We start from the raw sequence: 13,277 nt of genomic DNA, 5'->3' as shown, positions 1-13,277 counted from the left end.
GAGATTATGTATTATCTATAATTCAAATGCAGAGTTGATGCCTAAATTTAATTAATTTTGAGGTGGAACTAGCATTAGTTAATTTGGATTTTAGCACAGAAATCTAAGCAAAATTTCCCCTATTTTTGGAACTAGTACTTAGCATAGAAATCTAAACAAAATTTCTTCTCTGTTTGGAACTAGTGCATTTTATTCTAAATATATTTCCTTAATTTTATTATTTCTATTATCATGTTTGTGCTGAACATTAATTCTCAGAATACTAGCCCCATGTTTTTTCTGATATCAATATACAATTGTTTTACAAATGATTATGGAAATTGTAATTCTCACTCACCAGTAAGCATGAACTGATAAGCATTGTCAGAGATGGAGAAGATGTGGGGTGGGGCCTCCTGGCGCTTTTTGCCTCGGTAGGCTGTCACCACCTCAGGGTTGTACACCGGCAGCCACTTGTAGGGGTTGACGGTGACACAGAAGAGGCCCGAGTAGGTCTGTGGGAAAGGACAGGGTTGCTCAATCAGCAATCACCTTATTTATCTACCTTGGAAATACTGCTTTAAGGGCAAGCAGAGCGGGACCTAAGTACTGTGTTAGTTCTCATAAAGTTTCATTCATTTGTTGCCTCCCTCCATCATTACTGCTGCACAAAATGCTTCAGTTTTTCAACTAATTCAGTTAAGTAAATGGCTTTCCACATGTACATTTTAAAACATATCAGAGTTTACAACATTAACCAAATGATTGGTCATAAAAGAACACTGCAATAACCAAATTTATTTAAAGCCCTTAACTTATTTTGGCTAATGTATAGTATGTGGAGTGAGTGAGAAATAATGTTGAAAGGGTACTCACGTAGATCATCCAGGCTGCGTAGCGCTCTTTGAGGTTGTACAGCACAGCAGGTTCATGCAGGTGAGTCATCATGGCCATGTCCTCAATCTTGTCATATTTGGGAGGGTTCATGGAGAAGACTTGGTCTTCTTTCACCGTTACAGTCTGTTAAGAAAAGAAGGAGCCAGTGCACATCAAATAAGTAGTAGAAAAGGCCAGGTCAAAAAATAAGTATCACCTAAATTAACCCCAAAGGAGGCAGAGTCTAATCAGCTCCAGATGTTTTTACTCACAGCTCCAGCTTCGGTCTTGGCTGTCACCTTCCCCCCTTCCCTGCTCTGCACTGTTGCTTTCACATAGGACTCCTTAGGGTCCACCACGAAGACTGATGTCTTGGCATCAAAAGGCTTGTTCTGCGCTTCAATTCGCTCCTTTTCAGACTTTCGGAGGAAAGGAGCAGCCTCCCCAAAAACGGCCATCTCAGAGTCGGAACTCATGGCTGCAGGTTACTGATGGCAGTTCTGGACTAGGTGTACCTAGAGGAAGAAACAGCCAAATGATGATTCAGGGGTGGGGTGGAGAATTATTCTGTTGATTTCATATTAATGTGCTTAATTTTCCATGCTTGTTTCCTCACCCCTGCCTTTAGGGACCACTCCTGTGTACTATGTCAAGGAGCTGAGAGATCAGCTCATTGATTTGAAAGCACTATGTTGATAGCTTAATTTTTGTGATACTTTAAGCCTAAGTTCATTCCTCTATGTTATAAATCTTAGTTGAGAAATGTGGAGGAATCGACATTCAATCAGCAACATTTGTGATGCTCCAAGCATGTTCAGAATTTTTTCTTTTTCTTGCTGCTTTTCTTTTCTTTCTTATTTCCAACGTCCCCCTCTTAACATTGTGATGATATGAAGACATGGACAATAACTGTTTCCAGTGGCTTTACAATATAAATGAACCTGTCTTAAAAACTCAAATACAGATCTTTGGGCAAATATTCCTCTCATCCCCAATTACTAAAATTGGATGTCAGACTTACTAAAATTGAACGTGGACAGGTACACCTGTTCTTTCAGGATATAAGTCCAGATCTAATAATTGCAAATAAGCACCTAGTTAACTGACAGTTAAGTAAAGGAAAAAAATAACTGTAATGAAAACTGAATATCCAAAGTATAATTTTGCCCTAAGTAAAAATTATAGTCTCTTTTACTGGTTTTTAAATTGTTTGAAAGTCAGAAGTATTATCTAAAGCAAAAACAACTTTAAAAGATTCTTGGAGAAAAAGAACTTCTTGATTTTTAATAAAATTTTATAGTGATTGTGTATGTTTAGTCTGTATTTCTCTTTGTTTTTAGTTGGATTTCAATATAATAGATTTTAAAAATCTGATTCTTACTGTCTTAGATTTATAATCTCTTTCTTCTCCTCTTTGTAAAAATACCAACTAATCTTCTAAATACTTTTTCTGATATGGATAGCCAGTATAAAGTTTCAAGCCAAAATGAACTTTAAAAATTTTCCCCACTGGCAAATTAATTATGAGAAAATAAAATAAGTCCTGCTGTCTTGATGGCAAGGACAGGGTGAGTGGCCAGAATAAAAGAAGGTGACCTCGGGGGAGCAGAAGTGTGTTGGTTGCCAGCGACAATGACAGCAATGATGGCAACAACAGCAATAGCCACCACCTTCTGCAGACCTTCCAGAGTCTTGATCTTTTGTCATCCGCCTTAAACTTTTCCTCAACTTAAAATGTTAAGTATGGAATTTCCACATACTCTATTTTCAAAATCAGTCTTATCTGTAAAAGCGTCCTGATGACACTGTGAAACTTAGACATATTTTCAGGGAACATATATGGGAACAATTAATGTCAGGTTTTTTTTCTTTGAAGAAGAAATGTTATTATATTACATTATATTTTGTTTCTGTGTTTGTTGTTATACCAGACAACTTTGAATTAACAACACACTGCCACATGGAGATTACTATAATGCAGTGAATCCAGGAAACACAGAAAGATGATTGCTAACCTTCCCATCTCCTGTCTTATTATAGATTAATTGTTTCCCAGCTTGTGGATCAAGCCCCCACAGAGCCTCAGGTTGTTGCAAGGGGTCCTTGAATCCACCCACACAGTGATCATTGCCTCAAGTTTGAGGAAGCAGCATTTCCACATGAACAGTGTTTTCTGTTCTTTTCTAAGTGAATATAGCTGCCATGTTAAATATAAATTCATTTAAAACAATTCTTAAGTGTAAAATAGGTTTTCATGATTATATATACCCTTAACATAATAGTAAAAGTACATGTCTGCACATGCACAGTTAGCAGGATTCCATTACATGTTTCGATTCTCCATCAGCAGAATTCCATTAAATGTTTTGATTCTGTGGAGTTGTCCTTGAAAACCACTGACTTCAATCACAGTTGGCAAGAGCTGGAAGGACCTTAGCAGTCAATAGAATCCAGCCTCCTTGTTTACTGATGAGGAAACTAAGGCCTAGAAAGGTTAAGGGTCATTCAGCGTCACAGAGGTGGATGATAAGTGGTAGTGCTGGGACATGAGTCCTGTTCCGCTAACTGCAGGTTTGTTAATTCCACTGCAACACACTGTATTTCGAGATACATAAAGGCTAACTGGCTTGACCCAGGCAAATAAAATCAGTGAAAAGCCTGGATTGGCACCTAGAAATATCAACTTCCAGATAAACACATCTTGATTTTATCATGCGGTCTCTCTGTTATATCCTTATGGGTTATGTTGGAGTAGTAGTTCATATTAAATATTACATATGATGGCTTCATTCTTTCTGAAGTTCTAACAACATGTGAAAGAGAAGTTTCATTAAGTTGTGTTTGATTAAGTGTCCTGAAAAGTCAAAATTTTATGAGAAGTCATTTTTAAGGAACAGCTGCCCTGATATCCTATTCCCAATACTAAACTAGGAAATAAAATGGTAGCTCATTAAGATGTAGCAATATAGAGATTCCTTTGTTCTTTAGAGCATAATAATAAATTATTCTTACCTCTTTATTATCAGATGAAGAAGGTGGCAGGCTCAAAGCAGACAACTACTGTTGAAAGAAAAAATAAAAAGAATGCGGGATTCTTTTTTTCCCCATTTAATCACAAAATACTAGTAACTATATTGTGTACAATGTCATCCTTAAGAATGTTGGAAAGAATAATTAAAATTTGGGAGACAGTAGATATCCCTTAAATGAAAAATCATTATCATCAGGAATGTAAAAGTAAGTGTTCTTCCACATATACATACCTTCAAGAATTTTGAGGAAGGACGGGACAGAGGCATCTCAGCTTCACTTTTATAGAGACCATTCTGCAAACACAGCAGCCACCTCAGCTGTCCTAGCTGGGAACCTACTTGGCAAAACCGTTTTTGGCAATCTCTTTGCACAATATTCACTGACTGTGGCTGTGAATGGATATAATTAGAAATATTTCTTGACACCTATAAATAATTTGACAGAGGATGATCTAGGGTTCTTTATAGGCATTTGATAGGGGATGGGGATTCAGGGCTTCTAATGCTGTTTCTCCAGTTTGACTGTTGCATCATTCATCACAGAATTCAAAACCAGATTCCCATTTACTCCTCTGCCTATAAAATTGGTCCAACAGAATGAGTCTGACGTGAGGAGTTTAGGATTAATTAATTTGTTGGTTCTTAGAGCCATTAAGGAGTCTGGAATGAATTTTAGATCTGACACTATGATTGGAAGCAGTGAGTGATGGATATTAAGACAAGATTCCTAGCCACAGTCTGGATTTTAGAAAGACTGGTGATAGATTCTTTTAAAGTCTGAAAGTCTAAATATGAAGGTGAAAGTGAATTCTCAGATTAGGCAGTGGTGATGGACCACTGGGGGAGGCATAAGGGATTTAGAATAGATATAAACACTTCTGTTCTTTTTCTGGAGGACTTTCCATGGATATCTCCAGCTTGTATGTTTTCACTGAAGGAACAACAGGATGCTGTGTGATGTTCCATGCATGTTTCCACTGCATAATGGAAGGAGACACAAACATGCATTCCTAGTTCATGGGCAGACTCTCATGACTAGCTATAGCTCTAATGAGGTGGGTACTGCATATTTTTATTTAAGGTGGGAGGAAAGTCATGGTATCCACAATATTCTCCCTGTGGATTGAAAAGATGGATGGGCCATCACATATGCCCATAATACTCATCAACTGGCTTTTGATGGTTTTGCTACATACACAGCTGTTACTGAATATGACAGGAAATATACCTACTCTAAGTGTGACCCTAACTGAGATCTGGTGAGATATTTTCAACTATCATCTGCTGGTTTACATTACTGATTAATGAGATCACTCTTTTTATAATTCTGTTGACTTAGAATTTATCTCTGACACATTGATAGATTGAATATTTTATACTTTTAAAATTTATTTTGATAAAATTCTGTGAAATAGGTGATCAGCCTTTAATAACAAAATCTCCATGAAAATAACTCACAGAAGTCTAGCGACTTACCCAAAGTGCTAGGCTGTAAGCCAGAAGGAAACTTGTTCTATTTTTTCTCTCAGATTTTCACAACTCATTTTTTTTACTTCTTTTGGAACTTAGCATCTGACTTGCAGACATAATAAGTATGTATTATATTTACTGTATTTGAAGTTGAAAGATGAAAGAAGAAAATATGAATGAGACCAAGATAGGTAGGATGAGTTATAGGACCACAGATAACGAGGACTCTTTACATAACAGTTAGAACTCTGATCAATTACAGATAGACTGATCACTCAGATCTTGAAAGCTCTGAAACAAGACCATGATATTCTAGTGGGACCCCTATTATGGGCCACCAGGAGTGGATCAGAGGACCTTGCAGAGGTTGGACAAGGAGAGAAGAGAAGCAACACTGAGTGAGGGAGTACACATTTCCCTTAGACTTACTTGTTAAAGGATTGTCTACACAGAGAACACAGGAGATTAACACGAAGGCTTTTGTATTTGTATGGTTCTTTGTGATTAGATATGAGTGGGAAGAATGGCTCCAATCCAAATAAGGAGAATTATTTTGGAAGCTGTGTTTAAGCAGTCTGTGTAAAAGCTGCTCGCTCCCTATTTTCCTCAGATTAGGAAATATTATAGGCTTCTATAACCTTGCATTTCCTTATCTATTAAAAACAGAAATCTGGTGAAAATCAAATACTGCCTTCACCTTACAGGGTTGTATGAATTAAATTAGATTTTATATATATATAGGTATCAGAAATTATTATATTATTATATCACATAGGGGAGAGTATATCTACTTTATTATATGTAATCTTATTTAATTCATACATGTATGTATGTAAAGTGCTTAGCACAGTGTCACCGGGGCAGCTGAGCAAACATTTTTTCACTAGAGATGAAAGTCACAATGGCTTGCTGGTTCTTCTCCCAAATATACCCAGGGAGTTAAAGTGGTAGTAAAGAGCTGAAGATAGATGGTAGATAGGAAAAGTCTAATGAGCAAGATTTTTTTTCTTTTATAAATTTTGTTTAAAAATACAGTTGGGACCTAGGTTGGAGATGTTCGTGTCTTAGCTTCTATAGTGGTCCAGTGTGGCAGCATGACATTAATTTGAAAAACACTTAAGATTCAGCAAGTCAGACTGGTATTTGTCTTCTTTTAAGTTGCTCTGAGACTCCAAAGGGCCATCACTACTGAAAAGAGGTTGTATAGTCACTTTCAAGTCAACTGCTTATTACATTCTACATAGTTATATTTCATCACGTGGGTAGGTCATTGACTCACTTGTTTACTCAGTACATACTTACTGAGTGTCCATTATGTGTCAGCTGTTGTTCTAGCACAGGGGATAATGCAAAAAACTGGCAAAGTCCTGCCCTTATGGCAGTTTCAGTCAGCAGGGGTGAATATACCTAAACAAATAAACAAGTAAATATGTAGTATGTCAGATGGTATTAACTGCTATAAAAGGAACAATAAAGCAGAGTAAGGAGTCATACTGCACCAAGGGGAGTGACCTGGATGGGCTTCTGCATTGAGGTGACATTTGAGTAGAAGTTTGAAAGAAGTGAAGGAGCAGGCCATATGAATATCTGGAAGAAGAATTTTCAGACAGAGGGAGCACAAAGTACAAAGTCTCTAAAGTAGGGGTACAACTAAAATGTCAGATTTGTGATAACACGTATGAACCTGGAGAATACTATATTAGTGAAATAAGCCAGGCACAGAAAGACACATACAACATGATTTCACTTACAAGTAGAATCTAAAGTTGAATTCACAGAAGCAGAGTAGAATAGTGATTACCAGGGATTGAGGCTTGGGAGAGGGAATTAGATGTTGATTAAAGGCTATACAATTTCAGTTAGGAGGAATAAGTTCAAGAGATCTACTGTACAGCATCATAACTATAATTAATAACAATGTATTGTATACTTGAAAATTGGTAAGAAAGTCAATTTTAAGTGTTATCACCACAACAAATAAGTATGTGAGGTAATGCGTATGTTAATTAGTTGAATTTAGCTATTCTAGAATGTATACTTATTTTAAAACATCATGTTGTACAACATGATATGTGTAAATATATATAATTTATTTGTCAATTTAAAAAAGCAGCAAGAAAACCTGTAAGGAGCAAAATGGGCAAAGAGAAGAGTGGCAGCAGATGAGTTAGGAAGGGTCAGATAATGTAGGTCCTTATGGAACTATGGGGACTTTGGCTTTTAATTGAGTGATATGGGAAGCCAGTGAGAATTTTAGGAAGAGAAGCAATAAAATCTGACAGAATTTAAAAATCACTGTGGTTTCTATGTTGAGTGTAGACTGCAGGCATCAAGGGTAGGCCAACAGTGGGTAGCAGGGCCAAGGATAGATAGGCATTGCCACAATGCAGATGAAATAGAGTGATGGCTTGGACTGTGTCCTAGTGACTATAGCTGCATAACAAATTACCCCAAATACAGTGAATTAAAACAGCCATTTCAGTAGGCACGTGCATTCTGTGGGTCTATAATTTGGAAAGGACACAGTGGTCTCTTTGTTCTTCAATATCTGGGGCCCCTAAGATCCCAAATCCTGGAGGTGATTCAACACCTAGGTACAAGTACTTTGTCTCATAATAATGGTTAGAGAAAAAAGGGATTGTTGAGGAGGATAGCAAATAAATGAAGTGTTATCTGGAGGCAGACATGAGGTCAAGATAGGAGAAACTAAGCATAATGTTGAAAGATGGGCAAGATTAAGTATATTTGTGTTGGAGAGAAAAATTCTGTGGAGTTAAACAAATTGATAATGCAAAAGAGGGAGGGGCTAGAATCCGGAGGCCAAATGGAAGCGTTGGACTCTGATGGGAGCAGGAACACTTGGTGTATTAGGAAAGTCGACTGAGAGTGAAGGCAAGTTTTAGCTTAGTTAGTAGATTTGATGGTGAAAAGATGAGGGACTTGGTACTTGCTTCTGTTTTCTCAGTGAAGTATGCAGCAAGGTCACTGACTGAGTGCAAGGCAGGGGAGGAGATGTAGTGGGTATATAGAGAGAAGCTGTGAAGTGTTCATTTTGGAGAGTGAGAGCTATACTACACGTCCCCAGAGTATTGAATGATAATCATGAAGTTAAAGTGAGACCTGTTTAGCAAAGTTACGTGCTTTTTTCCCACAACTTTGGTTGCTTGGATGTGTCCACAGAAAAGATGAACATTTGGGTTTAACCAAGGTGAGAGTTTATCGGGTAAGTGCAATATAGGGAGAGATGGGCAAGGGAGCTAAGAATCTTTTCAAGTGTGTAATTATAATAATGTGCCATAAAATTTAAGCTTGAATAAGGAAGGAAGTGAGAATATGAGGGGACACACCAGAACAATGAAAAAGTGGAGGGGCATCAATGGATAGAAGGTCTTGATGATATCAAAGAAATTGTAGGGATGAAAATCTGGAGTAGGTGAGCTGGAAGAGGAGAAGGTATTGGATAGAGATTGATTGTAATAAATCCCAATTGGTTGTGATGTGTAACTCTTTTTATACACTGTTGGATTTGATTTGCTAGTATTTTGTTGAGAATTTTTGCGTCTATGTTTATGAGAGATATTGGTGTGTAGTTTTTCTTTCTTATAATATCTTTATTTGGTTTGGGTATGGGTCATGCTGGCCTCAAAGAATGAGTCAGAAAACATTTTCTCTGCTTTTATGTTCCTGAAATTATTGTGGATAATTAGTATTATTTCTTCCTTAAATGTTTCGTGGAATTCAGCAGTGAAACCATCTGAGCTTGGTGCTTCTTTAGGGAAGGTGATTAATTCTTGATTCAACTCCCACAATAGATAAAGTCCTATTTAGATGATCTGCTTCTCCTTGTGCAAGTTTGTGCAGAGGCTGAATAGTATGATTGAAATTGAGGTTTTGGAGGAGGTACACACATAGTGATGATGACTAAGTCAAGGATGACTATGTGCTGAATCTAAACACTGGGGAGTCCCAGAGGCAATTTTCTATACATGCAAACACACTTTTGTGCACACATATATAGTGTATGTATTTATACAAATGGGATTGTATTATACGGATGGTGTTCAACTTGTTTTTTTTTTTTTTTCATTATACTGTATTTTGAACTTCTTTCCATGTTAGTATTCACTTGTTCAATTGGTATTTATTGAGCCGATATACAATGGTTTAAAAACCAAAGTGCTTGCTCTGATAAATTTACATTTTGATGGGGGATGGTAGTGGAGACAATATGCTCATAAAAATACTTAAAGAAGAATTTCATATTCCGAGTGCTAGACCATGGAAGGTATAAATTAGAGTAACGAGATAGAGATTGATGTGGGGAGAGGACCACAAGGGGTAAGCTTCTTTCAACTGTGACTTGAATAATGTGAAAGAATTAGCCATGCAAATTTCTAAATGAAGAGCATTCCAGGTAGGGAAAATTTGGGGGAAGTGAGTAAGAAAAAAATAGCTCCATATTTTGAATGCCTACTACAAACCATGTGTATATTCTAAACATTTAATATACATTGCTTCATGTTATTCTTATGCAAACCTGAAGAGTAGAAAGTACTAGCCATATACTGAAAAGGAATTGAGCCACAGTCTGGGTAAGTAAATTGCCCAGGCCACATAGCTGATGTGTGGTAGAGTTAGTACTCAGCTCAGGCAGGTTTACCCCAGAGACCATGGCCTATCCTTTTCTCCCCTCCCCTCCCTTTCACTCCCTCCCCTCCCCTCCCCTTCCCTCCTCTGTCTTCCCCTCCCTGCTCCTTCCTTCTCCTCCCCTCCCCTGTCCTCCCCTTCCCTTTTGTGTTTCTGAGATGGGGTCTCACTCTGTTACCCAGGTTGGAGTGCAGTGGTGCTATCTCGGCTCACTGCAACCTCTGCCTCCCAGGTTCAAGCAGTCCTCCCACCTCAGTCTCCTGAGTAGCTGGGACCACAGGCATGCGCCACCATGCACAGCTAATGGTTTGTATTTTTGGTAGAGACAGGGTTTTGTCATTTCCCAGGCTGATCTTGAACTCCTGAGCTCAGGCAATCCATTTGCCTCAGTCTCCCAAAGTGCTGAGATTACAGGTGTGAGCCACCATGCCTGGCGCATTGCCTATCCTTCTACTGTATGGCCTCTAAGGGCCCTTCCAACTCAAAGATTCTATATTTATCTAATGTGGTATTTTATTGACACAATAAAGGCAATACCAGAAGTAAAAAGCTAACAGAATAATAAGTGAGGGACCTCCTGTTAGATGACTTAACACTTTATGAAAACCTACATGTATGGGAACTTCATGTGATGTTATGGTATCCGGTTGTTGAAAATACCATAATGCTTACCCACCAGAAGCAGACATTTTCAAAACCAGGATGCCATAAATAAATTAAAATCATGACACATAGAAATATGGAAAGTACATGATTCTGAAAAGATAGAAATGTATAGAGACTTATGTTTTCTTTGCTACAGGATATAAGTAAAGCCTTGAACCTGTTTTTCAAAAATTCTATCTTGGTGACATATTCATCATTTGGACCCAACACATGTAACAGTTTTGCTCACTCACCACTTACCCCTCCTGGCTGTCTACACCTTTCCTGTTACTTCTTCCATTGTATGAATAGAGAAGTATATATGTGATGTCATAATTAACTCAGAGGCACACATTTTCTTGGGCAAGCAAATCTAAATGGGAAAAAATGAGGGGATAGAATCCTTCAACTCTTTCTAGTTATTCTGTGTTATTGTTTAAGACCTGGATTTCCAAGGGCCGATACTTATTTGTGTGGCTTACTCTTATTTTCCTTCCTTGTTGTTATCTGACATTTCTACCCTAAGGTATGAAAAATCTTATGCTAACTCCACTGCTCAGGCAATATTAATACTTACTTATTTGAGAATCTGATTTTCCAAGTATTGATGAACAGTAGTACAAATAAATCAGTGGACAAACTTAATTATATCATCGATTTCCTTAAATTCTCACCTCTTTCTCAGTTCCAGTTAGAGAGCAAGACTTGCTTAGGCATCTTGCTCCAGGAGGTGGACTTTTATGTTAAAAGTCATGCTTCCTTTCAGGAATCTTTTTTGTGTTCAAGTTTTGGGTATGGCACTAAGATACCTTTAATCAAGAAAAGAGGTGCCAGGAAGTCACTGCTGTTCCTGCCGACAGCTAGCATCTCCTATAGAGTAGGAGTTAGAGATAGGAAAAGAATACACTCTATTTCCAAGTTGTGGGATAGCAATGAAAGATAACTGTAAAAAAATAAGGGCAATTATGTTGGGAAAATGGATTAAATGTTTTCTTTTTCATGTACTAGTTGTTTGTGAGTACTTTGGACTTCTATAAATTTTACTGGGTAAACAGTTGCCTATTGATTTTGAAGGTGTTGAAACTAAGAGAAAAGATTGAAAAAAATCATTGTTTCTTAAACAGATTGTAGCTGGAGAAAATGCAGAAGTAAAATGTGGATAAATACAGCTATTTTTCTTTAAAAAAGTAAAACAAATGTATCTATCTGAAATCTGGATTTGCCTCCTGTTACTCAACAGGAGAAATAAGACAGGATGCAATAATTCAAGAAGAGAGGTAAGTCAGGATGCAATAACTGAAGGTAAAAGATAAGACAGGATGGAATAACTGAACAGGAGGAATAAGACAAGATATAATAACTGAATGGGAGAGATAAGACAAGATGCAGTCATTGGAGAGGAGAGATAAGAAAAGATGTGATAAATGAAAAAGACAAGATGGTATGTAATAAATGAGAGGGAGAGATCAGACAGGATACAACAAATGAGAGAGAAAGAGAGAAGACAGGATGCAATAAATGGATGTGAGAGGTGAGACAGGATGCAATACATGAGCAGGTGAGATAAGACAGGGTACAAAAAGGAATGGAAGAGACAAGAGGGAATAACTGAATGGAAAAGATAATGTGATGCAATAAATGAAAAAGAAGGATAAGACAGGATACAATAAGTGAACTGGAGTGATAAGACAGGATGCATATGGTAAATGAGTGGGAAAGATAAGACAGGATGAAATAACTAAATAGGAAAGGTAAGACAAGCAGGAGTAACTGGTCAGAAAAGATAAGACAGGATGCGGTAAGTGAAATGGAAAGATAAGATAGGATGCAATGAAAGGGCAGAAAAGATAAGAAAGAGTGGAATATCTGGATTGGAAAGTTAAGACAGGATGCAATAGCTAAGCAGGAGACATAAGACAGGATGCAATAACTGAACAGGAGAGAGAATCAGGATGGAGTAAATCAACAGGAGATGTAAGATAGGAAGTAATAACTGAAAAGGGAAAGATATTAGGTTATTACAGACAGATTCTCCTTCCTACTAGGGAATGCTTTTTGAAGCTGGTAACCTTGAAGTATAAGTAGGGTGGACTTGCAAAGAGGAGGAAAAAGCGTGACAACAGGAGAAAGAAGAATCTGACTGTGATATTAAAATATGGGGAAAGAGCACTTAAGTCTACCTGGGTATCATAGAATTTATAAAAGTGAATAATTTGATGCCTAAAGAAGGCATGAAAGTTGGGTAAAAATTGGAAACATTCATTTACTTATACTTTCAAAATATAAGTATTGAGCATAAACTCTGTTCAAGGCACGATCCCAAGTAGAGGGATACAAGGATAAACAAGTAAGAACCCCAATTTACATTCATGTAGCTTGTATTTTAATGAGGGAGAAGATATTATCATAGTTATTATAAGTAATAAATGATGAGATCATATAACAGGGAAATCTTAACTGTTCTGGAGGGACTAGGAAGTGAAGAGTATCACAAGGTGAAACTTCCAAGGTGGGAAAAGCCTTCTTTAGGATTTTGGCCTTTGTGCTAACAGCAAAGGTATGGTTTTAAGCTAGAGAGTGATGTGATCAGCCTATTATTTTTAAAAAGCTCTCTCTGCCTGCAGTTTA

General features: G+C 37.4%; 1 protein-coding gene across 3 annotated transcripts in view; it reads right to left on the bottom strand.

The window, feature by feature from the left end:
* MYH4 (myosin, heavy chain 4, skeletal muscle) overlaps window positions 1-4,140 on the bottom strand; it is a 32,280-nt gene extending 28,140 nt beyond the window's left edge. For 2 of the 3 annotated variants that reach the window (XM_011933254.1, XM_011933256.1), the window contains exons 1-3: window positions 1,128-1,349; window positions 856-999; window positions 338-494 (exon numbers count right to left, since the gene is read on the bottom strand). In XM_011933254.1, the coding sequence (XP_011788644.1) occupies window positions 338-494; window positions 856-999; window positions 1,128-1,331 (505 nt within the window). In that variant the 5' untranslated portion in view covers window positions 1,332-1,349. Of the gene's footprint in view, window positions 1-337; window positions 495-855; window positions 1,000-1,127; window positions 1,371-3,867; window positions 3,916-4,118 lie in introns of those variants that run through there. The other variant, XM_011933255.1, reaches the window with a different exon arrangement.
* Between the last annotated feature and the right edge of the window lie 9,137 nt (window positions 4,141-13,277).

This window comes from Colobus angolensis, unplaced genomic scaffold, assembly GCF_000951035.1.
Source record: "Colobus angolensis palliatus isolate OR3802 unplaced genomic scaffold, Cang.pa_1.0 Scaffold125, whole genome shotgun sequence".
Lineage (NCBI taxonomy): Eukaryota > Metazoa > Chordata > Mammalia > Primates > Cercopithecidae > Colobus > Colobus angolensis.
The sequence above is the reverse complement of the archived record's forward strand: the minus strand, read 5'-3'. Positions and strand labels throughout refer to the sequence as shown.